At 42.1% G+C, this 22,324-nt stretch overlaps 1 protein-coding gene across 1 annotated transcript; it reads left to right on the forward strand.

The window, feature by feature from the left end:
* Nucleotides 1–753: 753 nt before the first annotated feature.
* Nucleotides 754–20,484, forward strand: LOC121883377 (myosin-16-like). Its single transcript, XM_042391587.1, has 46 exons — nt 754–867; nt 2,500–2,838; nt 2,947–3,232; nt 3,340–3,483; nt 4,286–4,442; nt 4,879–4,906; nt 5,002–5,098; nt 5,414–5,506; nt 5,651–5,714; nt 6,270–6,368; nt 6,707–6,810; nt 7,046–7,184; nt 7,496–7,597; nt 7,692–7,858; nt 7,948–8,118; nt 8,224–8,400; nt 8,492–8,677; nt 9,603–9,690; nt 9,882–9,999; nt 10,393–10,513; nt 10,757–10,893; nt 11,029–11,110; nt 11,212–11,385; nt 11,598–11,678; nt 12,058–12,204; nt 12,394–12,498; nt 12,763–12,849; nt 13,019–13,164; nt 13,329–13,419; nt 14,020–14,076; nt 14,172–14,258; nt 14,354–14,599; nt 14,699–14,816; nt 14,913–15,040; nt 15,196–15,392; nt 15,524–15,656; nt 15,756–15,972; nt 16,128–16,264; nt 16,487–16,590; nt 17,475–17,667; nt 17,780–17,983; nt 18,064–18,189; nt 18,318–18,488; nt 18,587–18,787; nt 19,023–19,254; nt 19,375–20,484. The coding sequence occupies exons 3-45, from the start codon at nt 3,026–3,028 to the stop codon at nt 19,218–19,220; spliced, it is 5,829 nt and encodes a 1,942-aa protein (XP_042247521.1). The 5' UTR covers nt 754–867; nt 2,500–2,838; nt 2,947–3,025; the 3' UTR covers nt 19,221–19,254; nt 19,375–20,484.
* The last annotated feature ends 1,840 nt before the right edge of the window (nt 20,485–22,324 follow it).

Here is a 22,324-nt window from a genome sequence, read left to right on the forward strand (position 1 = left end):
GCTTTTATTTTAGATATTAGGAGCGAAAATCCCCCCGATTATTTTTGTTTATTTACATTAATTTATAATGTCTGTTATATTTTTGGTACAAACACACACAATCATACAAAATAAATGTTTTAATTAAGAAATTTTAGTTTAATTTAGTGCTGTACAAATTACAGTAAAAGGCACAACAGTAGAGAATGAAATGACATCAGTAGAAAAAGGCACGAATAACAAAAATAAAAGGCAATGATAAAATACAAGGTGATATCAAAATATATGTATAAATGTAAAACAGAAAAACAGAATAAAAATTGTAAGATCAATTTATAAATAAATAAATGATTACATACATTGATTACAAATATTGGAACCAATAAGAGCAACCAAAGTCAGGGGATCATCAGAGAGTCAGTAGTATACTTTGTCTGTGAACAATGTCTGTACAAAATGTGCCAATCCATCAAGTAGATGTTGAGATATTTCACAGCATTAGTGAGAACTTTGATCTGCTGGTGGTGCTATTGGAGAGGAAAAGTCAGGGAATTACCAATGTCATGAGGATTCATCCTCTGGGGGACCATGAATGTCTGTATAAAATCTCATGCCAATCCATCTAGTTGTTGAGATATTTCTGTCTGGACCAAAGTGGTGGACCGACCGATGGACATTGCCATTAAAAAAATGTTTGTCAGGAATGTAAAGTATAGCACACAGTCGGCTAAAACACTGGTAGACTGCTTTAAAGGTTGAGGGCGAGCTGGTGGGCAGGGATAAGGGTTGTTGGGATTTGGCTCTTTAGCAGCACCAGGGTTAGCTGCACGGCTGCAGTATTAGCTGGTGGAACAATGGACCCTCTGACCAGCCTGTTTACAGGACACAGTAAATCCACATAAGCAGTGAAGCGGCTCTTTCCAGAGGCTTGACACACACACTTTGTCTTACAAACACACACGTGCAGTTTCAACCTTTATATCCATTCTTTGTCTGTAGATCTTTGTGAGTCTGAACCCCACCACACACACTCTCTCTCCCTCCCTCTCTCTCTCTCTCTCTCTCTCTCTCTCACACACATACACACACATAATTCTTAAGGACACAGGTGGAAGTAATGATTTTGAGGTCTTTAAAGTCCTCCTCCTCATAGCAGCATTTGTCTCTTTGTTTCAGCCTGTCCCTTTTCTCAAGCTCTTCCTCCCACTTTTTATCTGCCCTTCCACTACATCTGTCTTCCTCCCACTTGTCTTTGTATGTATTTGTATGTTTAACTATGTCAACACTTCACAGGTGGCTGTAGTGAGACAGAGACAGATAGACACACACACACACACACACACACACACACACACACACACACACACACACACACACACACACACATTAGTTCATCCCTCCAAACTGGTTATGTACAGCTGTTAGTATGATTATGTGATTATGAGTGTGTTTGTGTGCACATGTACGTGTAAATATGTGTGTGTGTTTATATGTCTATGTGGTGTGTGTGTGTTATTCAAAGCGTTGTTGAAACCCTTGAGACTGGCTGAGTGTGCTCACAACTACTTAGATAATTCCCATCATAGAGACAAACTTAGTAAAACCTCTGGGGACACACACACACACACATACACACACACTGAGTTAATGAACATGAAGTAATTCTTTGCACAGATCGGTTGGGAAATCCCATTAGATAGCCAAATCTGGGCTTTCTTTCTCATAAATATTTTTAAATAAAAGAAAAAGAAAACAGAGACAGGGAAGAAATTACACCAGGCTTTAAGAAGAAGTTAAAAGAGAGACAATGAAAAAGAGTAAAAGAGTAAACACACATGTTCTTGTTCCTGAGAATCTGAGTAATGCCAGGAAATTCACAGTGAAACTAAAACAATGCTGATTTTGAAAAGCTGCTGACTGGATGAGAGATGAAAGAGGTGGTGTGAGTCAAACCATTAACTCTCCTGAGGCTGATTCTGTGTGTGTGTGTGTGTCTGTGTGTGTGTGATTAGTGTCAGTCTGTATCTTGCCTCCTTTGGGGAACAGGAGCAACAGCTGCTTCAGATCTAAAGAATCTAGTTTAGATTGGGGCTACATTCTGGGTATGACCATGACAGCGATGCCAAAAAGAGCAACGTTTCTCTGAAAGTGTCACAAGAAGCTTTGATGGACACAAGAATCTTCTTCTCATTATGTGTGTGAGTGCGTGTGTTACCTTGGCATAGTTGGCCTAGAACCCAACTCAGCTCTGCCTCTACAAGGATAACATGGTACACATACCCGGTCATATAGATAATTGTGGGTTGGAAAAACAATTGATTTATTCGACAAAAATATATTAAAGGTGCATCATATTTGAAAATTTTTACCCCATGGTTTTGAATTTGCCATATAGGGTTTGAAATTGGGAAGTCTGTAGAGTGGCAGAATAAAAATTACTGTAAAAATGAAAAAGATATTAAGAGAGCTGTCTCTGTGGTTCAGTGGTTTTAAATTAAGATGCCTTACTCGCCCCATCAGGTGCGCAGAGAGAAAGCAATTGATGGTCAAGAGCAGAGGTGCGGCAGGATGAGAATCGAGGTGTGGAGGAGCGGTGGGGATGGAGAAAGAATGATGAGAGTGAGGAAAGGAGATGGTTTTAGCCTGAGTGATGGCTTTCCAGGGAAACCTTAAATGGAGGGAGGCAGATTGAAGAATTCCCAGATCCCGCGCTGTCAGTGGTCGGAGCAGGCAGATCGGAGGGATGAGACCTCAGGGTGATGGCTGATTTTAGAGTTGTGACCATATCAGGGAGGAGAAGGCCTGATATATAACAGTCGAGCCTCAACACGTAGCAGCAGACTTCTGCATCCTGCGTTGGTGAGTATGTGCTTGAGTCAAACATTAGATCCTGTTGATAATACTAACTAGTGTCATTCCTCTCACCACTATTAACACCTTCATTTCTGCTTTCTCTCCACCACTCAGCCTCTCTCTGCAGCAGCCAGGAAGTGAGTGAGCTGGTCAGTTGCTTGGTTGGTGTGTGTCGGTGGCAGCAGCAGCAGCCATGCCGGTGTATAAAGGGGAATGCGGGGACGATGTGGACCCCATGCCATTCCTGGTTCCCACAGAGAAGGAGCGCCTGGATGCTATGAATAAGCCATACGACATCAAACGCTCCTGCTGGGTCAAAGATGAGAAGGAGGCTTTCATCGCTGGGGAGATTCAGTCTGAAGATGGGGACAAAGTAACTGTCAAGACCACCAAGAACACTGTAAGACTGTAACACTGAAGCCTTTTATGTTTTCTGTATATTAAACATTTAGGATAAATTTACATTTATGAAGTGAAAATGATTGAGTGATTATTCTTTCTGCTCAGACGGTGTCAGTAAAGAAGGATGACGTTCAGCAGATGAATCCTCCCAAGTTCTACCAAGCCAATGACATGGCCGACCTCACTTTCCTCAACGAGGCCAGCGTCTTGGAAAACCTGCGAAGCCGCTACGTCAGCATGAGGATCTATGTAAGCCTGTTGCCTATAACACCTAAAACCCCACAGCACCACAAAGGCCTACTGAAAACCATGTCCACGAAGCTCAGTTATGCTCTCTATAGGTTGTTAAAGGGACACTCCTCATGTTTTACACATAAAGATACATTTATTCGTCATGGGGAGTCTGTGAAATAAGCTGTATGTTTTCTGTTGCTCTGAACAGAGGTTTTTGAAGTTTGAAGAGATAACCCTGATGATGTCGTGGTGATGTCATCAGGTTAATCTCAGTTTGCGTTTGGAGACTATAGATTTATAACAGAAGCTTGAATTACAAACTGGAATTGTGGAGTGTGAATGATTTAGGCATTTACCAGGCTGAGAGGGTCCTATAAAAAAAGAAACTATTGATTTGCATTATGGGAAATGTAGGATTCAGCTTTTTTGGAGCTTGACTGACATTAGGTACTAAATGTCAGAATATCTCAGCCTCTGTTGCTTTGATTTTGACCACGTTTTTTTTTTTTTTTTTAATTTCTCTCTTACAAGTACCCCAACTTAATGGAAGTGCTAAACTAAACCAGTGAAATACCCCTTTAAAAGGCATTCTGGGACAAGTAGGACTTCACTAAGTCAAGTAGAAGTACACAACTATCTAGATTAAGCAATAAAGTGGAAAGTGGATCTCAGCAAAAGATACATTACAACACTTTATCACACACAACATGATTGACATGTACAGTTGCCCATGATGAACCAGATTTGTGCCCACAAATGCTGATCACACCCTTCAAACCTCTTTTTATGTTCTCTCTCTTTCTATGTTCACTTCCAGACCTACTCGGGCCTCTTCTGTGTGACGATCAACCCGTACAAATGGCTGCCCATCTATGGTGCTAAAGTGGCCCAGATATACAAGGGGAAGAAACGCAACGAAGTTCCTCCTCACCTCTTCTCCATCTCTGACAATGCCTACCACGACATGATGATGGGTGAGGAGAGGGCGATGGCCGGGAATGTGCTGTCGGAATAAAACAGTGGAGTAATGGGGAATAGGCAGTGATGGGTGAGGGGAGGGAGGAAAAGTAAGCATGCAAGTGGTATGTGGTGATTTGGGATAACCCCCCCCGAGATGAGTTGCTTGAAAGTCATACCACTGTTGTATGTGGAAAGAGGGAGTGGGGCAGTTGCTGGAGGTGTGTAATCAGTGTGGTGTGTTATGATTTGTTCGGGGAGTAGAAAAATACTTTGAGGCCATTATGTGGTATCAGGGGAGAGCTGACAGCTGTCTGTGTTGTTCTCACTGCTGACAGAGAACATCAACAAGCCTCTGATCTGCTCAGCGGGAAATCAGCAGTAATTATTCTTGTCTCTCTCACACTCTCTGTTTCTCTCCTCTCCTGCCCTCCATATGTACTACAATCGCAGAGCATGAGAACCAGTCTATGCTGATCACGTAAGGGCATATTTTTTTGTCCCCCACAAATGATATGTACCATGTAGCCTGCATGTCTCACTGTTACTCATTTGTTTCTCGTGCTTTTCCTCCAGTGGAGAATCTGGTGCTGGCAAGACTGAAAACACTAAGAAGGTCATCCAGTACTTTGCCAATGTTGGAGCCTCTGGGAGCAAAGCCACCGACTCCAAGGCAAGTGTGTGTTTGTGTTTGACATTATTAAACATGTTGCTCTTCAGATATAAAGTAGTTAAACATCTCTCTCCTCTCCTCTCCTCTCCTCTCCTCTCCTCTCCTCTCCTCTCCTCTCCTCCCCTCTCCTCTCCTCTCCTCTCCTCTCCTCTCCTCTCCTCTCCCCTCCTCTCCCCTCCCCTCCTCTTCTCTCCTCTCCTCTCCTCTCCCCTCCTCTCCTCTCCTCTCCTCTCCTCTCCTCTCCTCTCCTCTCCTCTCCTCTCCTCTTCTCTCCTCTCCTCTCCTCTCCTCTGCTCTCCTCTCCTCTCCTCTCAGGGCTCTCTGGAAGACCAGATCATTCAGGCTAACCCAGTGCTGGAGGCATTTGGCAACGCCAAGACTATCAGGAATAACAACTCTTCACGCTTTGTACGGAGACATATATAAAACATTTCATTATGTTGAAGAAGACAATTATAATCATATGAAATTAGATGAAAATTGTGAGAAAATGAAAACAGTACAAACACCAAATTTATGAGAAGAATATTGATGTTCCTGACTTTGTTTTAGGGAAAGTTCATCCGTATCCACTTCGGGCCAACAGCTAAGCTGGCTGGCGCCGACATTGAGTCCTGTGAGTGAATTTTATGGATTTTCTTTATTTTCTTATTACTTTGGATCAGGCTTTACCAGTATCAACAAGTCTTAGTTTGTATCTGTTTCATTAAATAAAGATATTATCTTTATAAAAAACAATAATGAATATAATTAAGATAAATGGATTAGGGCTGCAACTAACAATAATTTTCATTATTGATTAATATGCTGATTATTTTCTTAATTAATCAATTAATTTATTTGTCCATAAAATTTCATAAAATAGTGAAAAATGCCTGTTATAATTTCTTAGAGCCCAAGGTGACGCCTTCAAATGTCTTGTTTTGTCTAATCAACAATCCAAAGATATTCTTTCTATCTTCTAGTCTGTTTTTTTAAGATCTTCACATTTGAGAAGCTTAAACCAGCAAATGTTTGGCATTTTTCCTTGAATAATAACTAAAAAGGTTTTTTGATGATAAAAATAAGTGCCAATTAATTTTGTCAATCGACTAATGAATTAATTGACTAATAGCTCTAAAGTTGATCTTGAAAACTGTCATGGTGTTTTTTCCGTGTGTGTGTTCATCAGATCTGCTGGAGAAATCTAGAGTGATTTCGCAGCAGGCCGCTGAGAGAGGATACCACATCTTCTACCAGCTCCTGTCTGGAAGGAAGCCAGAACTCATGGGTGAGACAGATAAAGCTGTTGTGTCATTGGTTAATATGGAATTAAATGAATTTTTATTGCAAATGAGTGTGACACATAATCCCAAAAGTGTCGTATTAGAGATCACAAAGGGCAGTAGTGTTTAATATAAAATATAATAATAATATAATAATAATATTTGAACATACAACATTGCCTGATATACACTTTTCAATATTAAAAATACAGTTGATAACATTGTCCAAATCATACTTTCAGCTGGTTAATAATGAACAATATCAAATATTAAACAGTGGGATTTGCTTTTACTGTAAAAAATAATGATTTTCTTGCTATTATGTTAAAACTGTGTCTATCAGAGGCTCTGCTGCTGAGTCCAGACCCCAAACAGTATGTGTGGGTTTGTCAGGGAGTCACTGTGGTGGACAACATGGATGACGGGGAGGAGCTGCTGCTCACTGATGTGAGTCAACACTTGTTCTCTCTCATGTTTTGATTCAAAGCTTTTATGTGTGCTGAATTCATTTTAAATCAAAAACTGAAAGAAGTATTTTTTTCCATGCCTAATGAGGAATTTATCATCTAAATTTGTTTGCCTGTTGATGGCACCATTGCCTCTCTTTGTGTAACTTTAGAGCAGCACTAATATTCTCTTTTCTGTCCTCTCCCTGTTTCTCTCTTTATGTGTGTGGTCACAGGAAGCCTTTGATGTCCTGGGCTTCACTCCTGAAGAGAAGATGAGCATATACAAGCTGACTGGAGGCATAATGCACTTCGGCAACATGAAGTTCAAACAGAAAGCCAGAGAGGAACAGGCTGATGTGGATTCCACTGAGGGTATAAAAAAGAGCCCACCTCGCTCTCTCTCTCTGGCTTTTTCTCTCTATCTATGTACAAGCCTTCTTGTCCAACTGACCTAGTTCTCTATCCTTTTATCTCTCTCTCTCTCTCTCTCTCTCTTTTGACATTTCTTATAAAGCCTACCCTTTCATTCTGGTGTCCCAACCCATCTGCATTTTGTTTTTCTCTTCCATCAATTTCCATCATTTGTGCATAATGTTCTGACCCATTTTTTGAGCACGTTCTACAAGACATCACTGAAATTATTTTATTCATTCCATGTCCCCTCTCCTCTTTCCTTCCTAAAGTGGCTGACAAAGTCGCCCACCTCATGGCCATCAACTCTGGGGAGCTGCAGAAGGGCATAACACGCCCTCGGGTCAAGGTCGGCAATGAGTTTGTGACCAAAGGTACTGCAAAAACATTATTTAGATGATTAAAATCATGCAGTCATCCACTGTTTAAAGATCATTTATACAACACTTGAACTTGAATTTTTGAAAGGTCAAAACCAGGCCCAGTGTGTGTACTCCATTGGTGCTCTGGCAAAGGCCATCTATGACCGCATGTTCAAGTGGATGGTGACCCGCATCAATAAGACCCTAGACACCAAGATGCAGCGGCAGTACTTCATAGGAGTACTGGACATCGCCGGGTTTGAGATCTTTGATGTGAGCTGAATTATGATCATGATTTGTCTCTACTAAATTATTTGTTATCGCATCTCGTCCTCTGATCCAACTCCATCTTTCGTCTCCAGTTCAACAGCTTTGAGCAGCTGTGCATCAACTTCACCAATGAGAAGCTGCAGCAGTTCTTCAACCACCATATGTTTGTGCTGGAACAAGAGGAGTACAAGAAGGAGGGCATCGAATGGGTCTTCATTGACTTCGGTCTGGACCTGCAGGCCTGTATCGAGCTGCTGGAGAAGGTAAGACTCAAACACACTCAGTCATTATGGAGGGATATCTATGGGTGCACAAACATAGACATCACCTTTTCCCTTTCCACCTCCCTCTCTCTTTCTCCTCTCCAGCCTATGGGCATTTTCTCCATCCTGGAGGAGCAGTGTGTGTTTCCAAAGGCGACAGATGCAACCTTCAAAGCAGCTCTGTATGACAACCATCTGGGCAAATCCTCTAACTTCCTCAAGCCAAAAGGGGGGAAGAAAGGAGCTGAGGCCCACTTTGAACTGGTGCACTATGCCGGCACTGTGAGTACCAGATTCTTGTTGGACCATTTGACATATACTTGTAACTTTAATACGTACATTGGTACAGTTAGGCTGTTTGTGCCACTCGCAGGTGGGCTACAACATTGCTAGCTGGCTGGAGAAGAACAAAGACCCTCTGAATGAGACGGTGGTGGGACTCTTCCAGAAGTCCTCCATGCACTTGCTGGCTCAGCTTTTCAAAGAGGAGGAGGGCGCTGCAGGAAGCAAGAAACAGAAGAAAGGGTCTTCTTTCCAAACTGTCTCCAACTTCTACAGGGTAACACACACACGCTTTAACTCAAAGCATGCTTACATGTACATGGTATGCATGTAGGCACACATGCACAACTTCCCACATTGTCTCCACAATGCAAATAATACAAATATTATCTTACTGGTGTTTTTGTGAAGTAACTGGAACTGTAACAATATCTTTCAAATAACATTTTAAGGAATAGTTTGAGATTTTGAGAAACATGCTAATTCTGTTTCTTGCTGAGAGTTAAATGAGAGATTGATACCACTTTCATATCTCTCCATTAAATATAAGGCTACAGCCAGCAGCTGGTTAGCTTAGCTTAGCACAGGTACTGGAAATGGAGGGAAAGAGCTAGTGTCAGAAGATAACAAAATCTACCTACAGAACCTATACAGTTCAGTAATTAACACATTATATCTCGTTTGTTTAATATGTACAAAAACTGTGTAAAAATTCTTTCTTATAAAATGTAACATTTCTTGGCTGGAAGCAGTAACTTCCTGGAGTCTCTGCTGGTTGCCTGGTAAGTGGCAACCACTCCCCTCCAAGAAATAGTCCAGCTCATAACCTCCAGAAAAGGTAAAATTGTGGTTTTTACACTTCGGTTTTGTACAGGTCAAACAAACATGTCATGTATTAATTAGTGAGTTTTAGATGCTGGTAGGTAGATGTTGTTGTCTTCGCACTGAGCCAGGCTAGCTGCTGTTTTCCCCTGTTTCCAGTCTTTGTGTTAAACTAAGCTGTAGCCTTATGTTTAATGGACAGACATGAGAGTGGTGTCAATCTTCTCAAGTCCTAAAAAACCAAAACTAAAGTGAGGAACAAGTATGATGTATGACACACCTTTAAAACCACACATAAAGGCTTATTAGCACTTTAAAGAACTGCAAATCTCTCAACATGCTCACAATCTCTCCTATTTTTTTGTATTTGTGTACAACAGGAACAGTTGAACAAACTCATGAGCACCCTGCGAAGCACTGCTCCTCACTTTGTCCGCTGCATCGTACCCAATGAGTTCAAGAAGTCAGGTCAGTGAGTGAACAGTGTGTCCGATGTTTGATTTGTAGTCTGAAGAGGCCATTGTATGTTTTTGGAGCACGTTGTCAAGCACACAGTCTATCTCAAACAGTAAAAACATTGGTGAAATATTCTACAAGAAAGTATCCACTGGAAATGATTAGTATTGATAATCAGCTTCTCTGTCCTTGATATTGAAAAGGTGTGACAGACAACCATCTGATCCTGCACCAATTAGCTTGTAACGGCGTGTTGGAGGGCATCCGTATCTGCAGGAAAGGATTCCCCAACAGACTACAGTACCCAGAATTCAAACAAAGGTCTGACTCCTGTTATTTCTGTACTGACTTCCATTAATCTTCTCCATTTGTATTCAACTGCAGTCATGTTTAATCTGTATATCCCCACTATAGTTTAGATCTGACATATATTTGGTTTTCTATCTGATGCCTAAGCAGAGCGTCTTTATGGCCTTTACTGTACATGACACTGTGTAGGAAAAGTGTTTGATTCTCCTTTAACTTTAAATACAAAACTTTAACATACTACAAAATTATACTATAACCTCTGTTATAATATAATTATGTATTTAATAATATGATTTTTTCATTTTTTCTCCTCTTGTCACCTATATTTCTCCTTCTGCTAATCTCACTTTATCTGCCCCTGCTTTTCCATATTTCCTCTCTGTTCCTCCTCCTGATGTCTCCTAGGTACTATATCCTCAACCCCAACGTCATCCCCAAGGGATTCGTTGACAACAAGAAGGCCTCTGAGCTCATCTTAAATTCTGTTGGCCTGGATAATATGGAGTACCGCATCGGCCACAGCAAGGTACACTACCATTATAATCAGCTATAAATAGGAAATGTGATTATGTGTTACAATATATGAAAAGTCTCAATCAATGGTGTATTCTACAATAAAGAGCAATTACTATGTTTTTTTAATTTTTAATTTTTAATTACATCTCAACATATATTACCTGAATCCTGCTTTTGTCCTGTTTTCCTCTTTTTCTTAATCCTCCTCTTCTTTCTTCTTTCACCTGTCCATCCTTTCCTCTCCCCCTCTCAGGTGTTTTTCCGTGCAGGCGCCTTGGCAAAGCTGGAGGACATGCGTGACGAGCGGCTGGCAAAGATCATAACCATGCTGCAGGCTCGTCTCAGGGGAACTCTCATGAGGATCGAGTTTAAGAAGATGGTGGACAGACGGTCAGTATGTGTACAGATGTTTTTCTTCAAGGGAGCTGAGTCAGAGAGTAAATTATGATTACATGTAAATGACTTTTCATTGTATGTTCGTGTGCACTAACAGTGTTCCTGCATGTATGTGTGTGTGTGATGCAGAATTGCACTGATGGCCATCCAGCGCAACGTGAGGAAGTTCCTTCAGTTACGCTTCTGGGGCTGGTGGAAACTGTACACTAAGGTAAAAGAACTACACACACTTATACACTTAAACACATTCCTCTCTTGACAAATAATAAATTACCATCATCATCATTTTATTTTCTGCCCTGGCTCCTGCAGGTGAAGCCGCTGCTGATGGTCGCCCGCCAGGAGGAGATCTTCAAGGCTAAGGAGGAAGAGCTAAGGATGGCGGTGGAGAAGGTGAAGGAACTGGAGGGCAAGATCAAAGATATGGAGGGGAAGATGTTCACTCTGTCACAGGAGAAGAACGACCTCGCCCTGGCGCTGGCTGCAGTAAGTGCGCATCCACACACAGTTCATTTACATGGGACTCCCATGTAAGAATCATACATGTCTCTTGAAGTACTTTTGGGGTATTGAATTCTTTAAAACAGTTCACCAACATGCAGAAATTGCACATAAACTACTCTCAAGTCAGAGTCAGTGATGAACCTCTCATCCATGTAGTCACGGACACATGCTTTATCTCCTTGTTTCCTCCACAGGAGCAGGACACGCTGGGTGATGCTGAGGAGCGCTGCACCCAGCTGATGCACCAAAAGGTCCAGCTGGAGGAGTCAGTGCAGGTAATATATCATACATGAACCATACCATATTAGACTTTTTTTTTAATCTACTTACCTCCAGCTAAAATACAGCAACAAACAAGCATGAGATGTGACATGACATGACTTTTATCATTTTTATGTACACTCAAACTGATGTTGTACAGTGACATGTGTAGTGAAGTAGTACTGACATCAATCTAAATGACTTACAATCTAATACATCAAGTGACACATGATTATTTTTTAATGTTTATACTGTAGGATGTAGAGGACCAGGAGAAATATTTCATGTGCATATCTCAGTCATTTCCTTTTAAAAACCTGACCCTTCGGGGAGCTGCATGTCTTAAAAACAGTTGCTAAACTGTCCTTTGTTGACTAAAATGACTGAATTAAGGATCTCCGTGAGCGCCTGGAGGAAGAAGAAGGCACCACATCTTCCCTCCAGTCCCAGAGGAGACAGCTGGAAGGGGAACTGACTGAGCTAAAGAGAGACCTGGAGTCTTTGGAGTCCACACTGGCCAAGATTGAGAAGGAGAAACAGGTATGAGGGAGGATGACTGAGGAGGCTGATGGGAGAGGGGATGGAAGTATAGCAGCTGTGAGCAAAGAGAGAGAAAGACACTACAATAGATATTTCTTGGCTTTTTCCAGATCTGGAGACATCTAGACACAAATCCAGAAAATGATATGTGAGATTTTACCAGTGAATTCTGTTCAATGGTGTGTTTAGAGTCTGGACTTCAAGGTGCGGACTCTGACAGGTGACCTGAACCAGCGAGATGACCATATCGCCAAGCTGCAGAAGGAAAAAAGAGCTCTGGAGGAACTGCAACAGGTAGACAAACATGCACATGCACACACACATGAAGGTGGACATACACACTTGACAACATGCATGCACAGTAAACATTAAATTTTAAATTGCAACAGCACTTGCTCGAGCAGCATTTTTTCCTAAACTATATCAAAAGTGTTAAAAGTATTGCACTACATACAGTGACCATTTTGTACCAAGTACTCTTAAATCAAATAGTTAGGCTTATTATTTTAATAGTAATTAAAGATGTAAACCTTTGTCATTTACTATTCATTTCATCAGAAAACTCTGGAGGATCTCCAAACAGAAGAAGACAAAGTTAATCATCTAACTAAGACCAACAGCAAGCTCAACACCCAAGTGAATGAGGTACGCGACTCTTCACCTTCACAGACAGACCTGAACGATTGTTTGTCTGTATGAGTTTATTTAAATTCTGTGGTGCAGGAATATGCGCAGACCTGCTGCAGGATATACTCATTCAAACATTAGCGCCTCAGTCATGTATGGATGTTTGTGGGTGTGTGTGATTGTGTAGCTGGAGGACAGCTGGGAGCAGGAGAAGAGGATCAGGGCAGAGGTGGAGAAAGCGAGGAGGAAGGCAGAGGGAGACCTGAAGATGACCATAGACAACCTGAATGAGATGGAGAACGCTAAGATCGATCTGGAGGAGGTCATCAAGAAGTGAGAAAAGCCTGCACACACACACACACACACACACACGCACGCATACAAACAAACTCTTATATAGTAGCTCTACATCTGTGTATGTACCTCAGTCTATTACACAAAGAGATACTGATTCCCTGCTCTGTGTGTGTGTGTGTGTTTGCTGTGTGTTCCTCTAGGAGAGACTTTGAGATCAACAACATGAACTCAAAGCTGGAGGACGAACAAGCTCTCAGCTCCATGCTCAGCCGCAAGCTCAAAGAGCACCAGGTTTGTGGTTCTCAATCATTTATCTCAGAGGCTCTTGAGTCTGCAGCAGTGATTTCACTTGCTTGCTCCGTCTTCTTTGGTTAAAGGTGTGTTTTAAGGATAAGGAGAAGTCAATACTCAAGTCCTCACCTAGATGTTAACATAACTAGTGCTGCAGCTAATACTTAGTTTACTATAATAGCGAACAACACTGGTTTTACTTTGTTTTCTTTCTTTCCATTTTTTCTTTTGTATTACAATTATTGCTATTTGTTATCATATAGCACCTATAACACTTGAAACTGAACTAAATCAATTAATAGTCAATAAACTATATATTAAAAAAATATTGATTTTTAATGTGTCACTCCTCCTGTGAATGACAAAAGAGTAAGACACTACATTGTCTCTATAAATTGTAAACAGTTGTGGTACAACTCATTACAAAACCCATGTACAAAATTATTTTTATGTAGGAATTTTATGGATAAAAATACTCACTGTATTAGTAGTTTGTAAGTACTATGAGGAGGAGGGTTAAAATTAGGAGTTGAAGAGGTAAAAGAGGACAGTAACATTTTTGGAATCTGTAAGATGATTGTGATATGTTATTTCTTTCAGGGCCGCATTGAGGAGCTGGAGGAGGAACTGGAAGCTGAACGAGCTATGAGAGGCAAAGTACGGATTCTATCTTAGTATAAATAGGTGGACAGGTGGGATTTAGCATATTGCAGTTAGATATTAAAGCTGGTTCTTTGTCTGTCCTCTGATAGGTGGAGAAGCAGAGGGCAGAGCTGTCACGAGATCTGGAGGACCTCAGTGACAGGCTGGAAGAGGCGGGAGGAGCCACCGTCGCCCAGGTGAGTTTGACTGACGGCCGTCAATCAATCAAAGCGTGACAACGTGACCTCTGTTCTTCTAACCCCCACAACCTCAACTGTGGCTGACCCTTCAGATCGAGCAGAACAGGAAGCGAGAGGGGGACCTGCTGAAGCTGAGGCGGGAGCTGGAGGAGGCAGCGCTCCAATCAGAGGCCACGGCATCTGCGCTGAGGAAGAAGCACTCTGATGCGATGGCAGAGCTGGGTGAGCAGCTGGAGAACCTGACCAGGCTGAAGGTCAAACTGGAGAAGGACAAACAGTGCATGAAGGCTGAGATCGAAGATCTCAACGTCACCATGGAGGCCACTCAGAAAGCCAAGGTACGAAGTATTATGCATCGCCACCCCAAATGTTGATTGATTCACATGAATATAAACTCATACACAGTCCTGCTTTTGCATCTTTGTTTACATGTGCAGATGAACTCTGATGCCCATGCTCATAAGCTAGAGGACAACCTGGCAGAGGCCAATGCTCGCCTGGCTGAGATGGAACGCAATCAGACTGAGCTCAACACCACCAAGATCCATCTGACTGGTAGGAACACACACAAACTCACACATGGATGAATTGACAAACATTGTTTCATGAAGTGATCTGGGTCCATCTTCTATCCTTCGTGTGTGTGTGTAGCGGAGAACAATGATCTGAGCAGGGAGTTGGAGGATGCGCAGAGCAAGTTGACCCAGCTGACCAGGCTGAAGACTTCACTCACCTCGCAGATCGATGAGCTCAAGAGACAGGTGGACGAGGAGAACAAGGTATCAGGGACACTGATTCTGAGACTGAACCTCAGTTTTAACTGTTTCCTATCTGTATTAGATGCCTTACATTGCCTTTAAAACACTTTTATAAAATGATGATTATCAGACTGGTAATAAAGACGAGGCCTCCTTTGCTCCCTCTCTTCCTGCAGGGTCGTAACACCGCAGTGGTGGCCCTGGCCAACGCCCGTCATGACCTCTCCCTGCTGCAGGAGCAGCTAGAGGAGGAGTCGGAAGGCTGCGGGGAGCTGCAGCGCCTTGTGTCCAAGCTCAATGCCGATGTCACCTCCTGGAGGAGCAAGTATGAGACGGACGCCATCCACCGCACCGAGGAGCTGGAGGAGACCAAGTGGGTTAAACAGAAATATGACAAACTTTATGCCCAAACTTTTTGATTTCTTTTTGATGATAAAACCTCATTTTTAATCTAAATCTCACAGTTTTGTCTCCCTCTCTTTCTCTCCTCCCCCTCTCCTCCAGGCGCAAACTGGCAGTGCGTCTCCAGGAGGCTGAGGAGGCAGCAGAAGCGGCCCAAGCCAGAGCTGCCAGCTTGGAGAAGATTAAGCAGAGGCTGCAGGGAGAGGTGGAGGATCTCACCATAGACCTGGAGAAGGTAAACACACACACACACACACACGCATACAGGCAAATTTAAGACCTGAGATCACAAACAATGACATTCTTCTGCTTTTGTCTGTGTTTGTGCATTTAGTCCAACGCGGCAGCAGCAGCTCTGGATAAGAAGCAGAGAGTTTTTGACAAACTGGCGGCTGAGTGGAGCTGCAAGAACGAGGAGCTGCAACTGGAACTGGACAACAGCCAGAAGGAGAGCCGCTCCTACATGACTGAGCTGTACAAGCTGAAGACGGCCTATGAGGAAAGCCAGGATCAGATAGACACTGTCCGCAAGGAGAACAAAACCCTCTCAGGTGAGTAGCATTGAAGATGTAGAAGTAGCAGAGAGAGGATGATGTCCAAAAAGGCATCAAGCTGGATAATAAAATCTGATCACATGTGTATAGTATGGTCATGATCTACAGTGTTTGCTCATGTTTTCTTGACAATGTCCCCTCTCTTCTCACAGAGGAGATCAAGGAGTTGGTCGACCAGCTCGGGGAAGGAGGCCGCAGTGTCCATGAGCTGCAGAAGGCCAGGAAGAAACTGGAAGTGGAGAAGGAGGAGCTACAGCTGGCTCTAGAGGAGGCCGAAGCTTCACTAGAGGTACAATGAGCTCCTTTGGCCAAAAAAAATAGTTGGTATGTCTGAGACATGACTGTAGAATAATTTCACAAAATAATCTAGAAGAAATTTGGAAAAATAATTTATGTTCAGATCCAGGTTTGAATTATCCAAAGATAGCTAGATATATTTGCAGTGTTAGTGGTAGATGGATTTAATTAGGAAAATTGAGCACTGGAGCAATGTGTGTGTGTGTGTCTCTAGGTGGAGGAAGGTAAGCTGGTGCGTGTGCAGCTGGAGCTGGCTCAAGTCAAGGCCGATATCGACCGCAGGATCCATGAGAAGGAGGAAGAGTTTGAAGTCACCAGGTTAGAAAACAGACATACTGTTACATGCAAGGACAAGCATGTTTAAATAGTGGACACACACACACACACACACAAACACACACACATAGAAAAATACAGATACTTTCAGGATCTTTTTAGAAGGTAAAAATGTTATCATTACCTTAGGGACTGTATTAAAATTATTTAATACAGTCCCTAATTATTTTATGCTTTCATTATAGTGGGGTCACTATAATGAAAGCATAAAATGCCACTGAGCCCTGAGTTGAAGCGTACACAGCTCCAAATCTTGAACACTGTATCAGGTGCACGGTTGCAGTAAGGATAAAAAGAAACAGAATACCAGCACTCACAGATCAATAGTCTTCTATTTATTGTGGGCAAAACTGAACACGTTTCAGCTAAAAGCCATCATAAGCGTCACTTTGCCCACACTAAAGACTATTGATCTGTGTGTGCTGGTATTCTGTTTGTTTTTAGCCCTGATGATAAAAAGGCATGATTGTTGTCCCTGCATATGGCAAAACGTATCCATGGCGCAGACACAAGGCATGTTTCATCAAGCTATGTTGATGTTACTATACTATCTTTTTTTTACAGTAAATCTTGCAAGAAAATGATCAAATGAAATATAAATTTGGGGCAGTATCCTCCCTTTAACAAAAAGGAAGAAATACATCATCCTCCACCTTTTCTGACCCCAACTTCACCCTAATAGTTTTCATACAGTCCCTTAGTAAAAGTGATTCATTATATAACTAAAAGATCCAGTCTATATTCACAATTGTACTGATTGATCACCATTGTTAACACTAAGGAAACATGTATCTGTTGGACCAGTCATCTTTAGTTCAGTTAATAACCAATGTGTAACAACCACCTGTGTCGTTTATGGTGTCTAGAAAGAACCACGCCCGTGCAGTGGAGTCACTGCAGGCCAGCCTGGAGGCAGAGGCCAAAGGTCGAGCCGAGGCCCTGAGGATGAAGAAGAAGATGGAGGGAGACTTGAATGAGATGGAGATTCAGCTGGAGCATGCCAACAGGAACAATGCGGAGCTGGTCAAAACCCTCAAGAAGCTGCAGCAGCAGATCAAAGTAGGATTTTTATTTGATGACTAAGATTTGGAGTAAAGAACTACATAGAAAAACTTTGTAGTTTGAAAACACTACAGCAAATCTTGTGTCCCGCCCCCTGCCCCTCATCCAGGATCTGCAGGTGCAGATGGATGAGGACGCCCGTCAGCACGAGGAACTGAGGGAGAAGTACAGCCTCCAGGAGCGCCGTCTGTGCCTCATGCAGGCAGAGATGGAGGAGCTGAGAGGAGGTCTGGAGGCGTCCGAGAGGGCCCGAAAACAAATCGAGCAGGAGCTGGTGGACACTGCAGAGAGGTTCAGTGAGATCAGCATGCAGGTCAGTGGCTACTTTTTGCTTTTTCTTTAGTGGATCATTACATCAGTCTAATCTGATTTGATCTATTTTTCTTGCCTTAGAACCAGAGTCTGACTATCCTGAAGAGAAAACTGGAAGCTGACCTCGCCCGACTGTCCAGTGAGAATGAGGAGCTGATCACAGAGTTTCGCTCTGCTGATGAAAGAGCCAAGAAAGCTGTGATTGATGTAAGCTGCATGACTAAACAGATAGAAACAACTACAAAATTACAGTAAAAGCATAAAACAAGCAAAACAAACTATTTCAATTGTTGAAATGTTTTCATCTGTGTGTTCATGCGTGCCTCTGCCTCCAGGCGACACGGCTGTGCGAGGAGCTTCGCCAGGAGCAGGACCGCAGCTCCCACCTGGAGAAGATCAAGAAGAACCAGGAACAGAACCTCAGAGACCTCACACTGAAGCTGGAGGAGGCTGAGCAGCAGGCTCTGAAGGCCGGAAAACGCACCATCCAGAAACTGGAAACCAGGGTGAGGAGTCGGATTGATTGAGGGATGGACAGACACCAAACCTGGTTCAGCCCTCGCGTCCACATATTGTATTGATTCCTCCTCTGCTTTACCACTAGATCAAGGAGCTGGAGAATGAGCTGGACCAGGAGCAGAAACGCCACGTGGAGACAGTGAAAAGTCTTCGTAAGGGAGAGCGTCGACTCAAGGAGCTGATCTTCCAGACGGAGGAGGACCACAAGACCAATCAGCGCATGCAGGAGCTGGTGGAGAAACTCCAGAACAAGCTCAAATCCTACAAACGCCAGATAGAGGACGCTGTGAGTAAGAGTAATGACAGTAATGGTGATATCTTAAGGAGTAAATCCCTACTGCTATAACTACATATCTTAAATTGTCACATTTTTTATGTGCTACTTAACTGGCTCATGAATCCCATTAGGATCCAATATATTAACATTAAACACACTGAAGATATTTTTTCTTGTTCTTTCTCAACAAATGTGCATTTGTTTATTTCATACTAAGACAAACTTCTTGTGTGTCTACCTGTAGGAGGAGCAGGCCAACAGCAGCCTGTCTAAATATAGGAAGACAGTCCATGAGCTGGATGATGCTGAGGAGCGTGCAGACATGGCAGAGATGGCCCTTAATAAAATGAGGACCAGGAATCGAGCCTCGGCCACTAAGGGCTTCACCTCGGTGGAAATCGTCCAGGTCACCAAGCCTACCAGCTCACGACAGGATGAGTAGAGAGGGAAGAGAGACACACATACACTGTTTGCAGGTAGGCATTTACATGAATATATATGTATACACAAACACACTTCTTGTTTAGGCAGAGAATGAAATATCCAACTCTCATCTTTGACATTATTGCTCACTGTGTCCTTTTTTGTTCCCACAGAGTGACACACACACCCAATCAGCCCTCCACAGGATGCTTGACTGAGGAAGTATGAGCTCAGGCACCCCAAAGTCTTAAAAAGGCCCAGTCAGAGCTTCTAATAAAGTCTTAAATAATTAAATGAGTCTTTAACATCACCAATAGTCTTAATCAATGTAGTGTTAGGATTGGACATGTAACCTGTAGTAGTTTCTAGCCTGCACGCTAAGTATGTTTTACTGTTAGTTGCTAAGAATGCGTTGTATGTCTCTACAGTCATTGAATGTACATCTGTGTGTGTTTTTATGTGGAACTGTCAGGTATGGAGCTTTGGGAGTCACCAATCACTCTACATTTGCTCTTATGGTTCTGTAAAGTGTTTTGGATCCCAGCATCTGCTATACTGTTAATTAGAATGTGTGAGAGAGTTTGTTTGAATGTGTTTGTATACGTGTGCGTGTGCCTTGCATCGTCTCTGTTAATGTCTTTCCACTGGAGGGAGGAGTGGGTGAAGCTGTGTCCTCATGTCAAAGATAGAGAGCCCACCTGCGTGTGTCGCTCCTGCACATGTGTTAATAGTGTGTGTGGTGGCCTGCTGCAAAAGTCTTAATAAACTACTAGCAAGTGACAGAGTCTTATATTATTGCTCCAGCAGAAAGGTGTGGAGCTTGTTAAGAGGAAGAGCGTCATACTTGACGAAGCGCACATCCTGCAACATTGAATTTGGTGGTTTTCACTCTTCAGCCTTTATTTGTGACTGAACAAGAAGTCTGTATCCTGTCTAAATGAGAATAATAATAATCATAATAATTCATTTGATTTTAATTTTGCAAACATGAAATGTGGTCCCTATTGTTCCCTTCCAAACCCCTTCCCAAGTTAGTTTGTGATAATTTGGTTATACACAAATCTATTTAAAAGAATATCCACCATGAAAGCATAATATCAACTCTATTTAAGATATTTTAACTAGATTTTGATACATACAGGGCCTCTGTATAAGACGGCATTAAAGCTGCTCTTACCAGTGTTCATATGTTAACAATGGATCAGATGATGATATGTGTCATGTGAAAGGGGTCACTCGTAATGACAAACCCATAAAGGATTAACACCCTGCTCTGCAGTTCCTCAAAGTTCTACTGAGCTTTTTTAGCGTCTTTCAGCTTATTGTTTTTATTTTAGGCCCCAAAACTTAACAGTTTTGGTTCAGTCTCTTCCCTGCTCTTATCAACCATGTTTTTCAGCAAGAAAGCTCTGATAAACCCACTGTACCCTAGCTGCCCAGAACCAAAGTTCAGACAGACCAAAGTTATCAACTAGCTGGTGAGCATAGTGAAGCTATTAGCAGCTAAAGAGGCAGGTACTTCCCTCAGGAGTTGATGCAGACTGAATAAGTGCTAAAAGGAGAGCACATATTGAACTTTATATTCACCAGGTGGCCAGAGACACAACTCTAAATGAATGCTAATATTGCCTTGTGTCTACTGGATGTGTAAATAGGCAACTGTTTGCTAACAATATCAACTTAAAGGTGATTATATGTCTGTGTTGAATTTACAGCTGGTTTCTGCTGCCAACAAGTGGTCATAAAATCAGTTAGAAGACAGGTTCATAATTTTTAAAGTCTTTCTTAAAACAATAGTCAGGTGTCCACATGAACATTGAAACACATTTTAGTCTCTTTAATCATTCCTCCTGTTCATACTGACCATTAGAAGATCCAATTACATTAGAAGATTGGTTTGTCTGTTCTGGGCTTCTGTAGAAACATGGTGGTGCAACATGGTGGCCACTGTGGAAGAGGACCCTCTGTCTATGTAGATATAAAGGCCTCGTTCTAAGGTAACGAAAACACAACAATTCTTATTTTAATGAGATTATATACTAATAAAAACATACTTAAGTCCGATCCACTAGATGCCACTAAATTCTACACACTGCACCTTTATATACATGTTTGCCAGGAAGCAGGACTGTGGATTTTGTCTTTCATCACTTTGATTGAAAGCACAATAGGAAGGATCTCTTAATGTCCAGTATGAAGAGTAGGAATGATTACAGCCAGGAAAAACCTGTGTCACGGCTCATTTGGGCACTTGACTACTGTTTTAGGACAGACTTGAAAAATTGTGAACCTATCCTTTAATATGGGTTTAAAATTTGGTAAAAATGCATGAACCACTTTAAGGTATTCACCATGTGAGTTTACATGGCACTTTTATGTCCAATTAATCAAAGTAACTGGCACACAGTGAATGTGGGGGCTTTGGGGCTCTGGGGAAGTTGTCTCCTGGGTAATCCAGCGGTGATTATGAGTGATGACATTGTGTGAAGATTACACAGTCTCCCAGGGGTGCTGTGATCTGCCAATCAAAGTTTCTACTTAACAGTGAAACATTCATGCACATGATAGTGGCACAGTGTGCTAATAGTGGCTTTTGCTTGCTCTGTCTTCATTTTGAATGTCAAAAGTATAGCTGCTGCTTTCTCATTTGTACTGTATACCACCAATCTTCAACGTCAAAATCTGAGGGCATTAGGGTAAAAATGTTCACCTCTTCCATGAAATTGTTGTAGAATGTAATAGAATAGACTAACATTATATACTAGTTATAGTAGCTGTATTGCTGACAATACAATAGTAGACACTTATTGTTCACTTATTAAAGTGTCCCAACTGCTTTTCTATACAAGATGCCACAGTATAACAAGAACAAACGGCACCTTTCTCATACATCAACATGGAATTTATTTTCATTTTAGTTTCAGATGAACGTTTCACATTTTGTACAAAATCATTAGAAAATGCCTGACATGCCAAAATCCCACGGCTAATCCTCGTTTAGGGGAGTCATGCAGCATCCTGGACCAGTCGATGAGGCTCAGCCTGAGCTCCATATCAATCAAATTATAACACCCACTATCCCATCGAGAGTAGAAGCCATGGTCATAACCTGGTAATATGGTA

The sequence above is a fragment of the Thunnus maccoyii genome, chromosome 18 (genome assembly GCF_910596095.1).
Source record: "Thunnus maccoyii chromosome 18, fThuMac1.1, whole genome shotgun sequence".
NCBI classification, from domain to species: domain Eukaryota; kingdom Metazoa; phylum Chordata; class Actinopteri; order Scombriformes; family Scombridae; genus Thunnus; species Thunnus maccoyii.

Coding starts and splice junctions, on each gene's coding strand:
- LOC121883377 (XM_042391587.1), top strand. CDS start 3,026: ATGCCGGTGTATAAAGGGGAATGCGGGGACGATGTGGACCCCATGCCA. Junction 12,205..12,393: donor AGATTGAGAAGGAGAAACAG/GTATGAGGGAGG, acceptor TGGTGTGTTTAG/AGTCTGGACTTCAAGGTGCG. Junction 13,420..14,019: donor GCAAGCTCAAAGAGCACCAG/GTTTGTGGTTCT, acceptor TATTTCTTTCAG/GGCCGCATTGAGGAGCTGGA.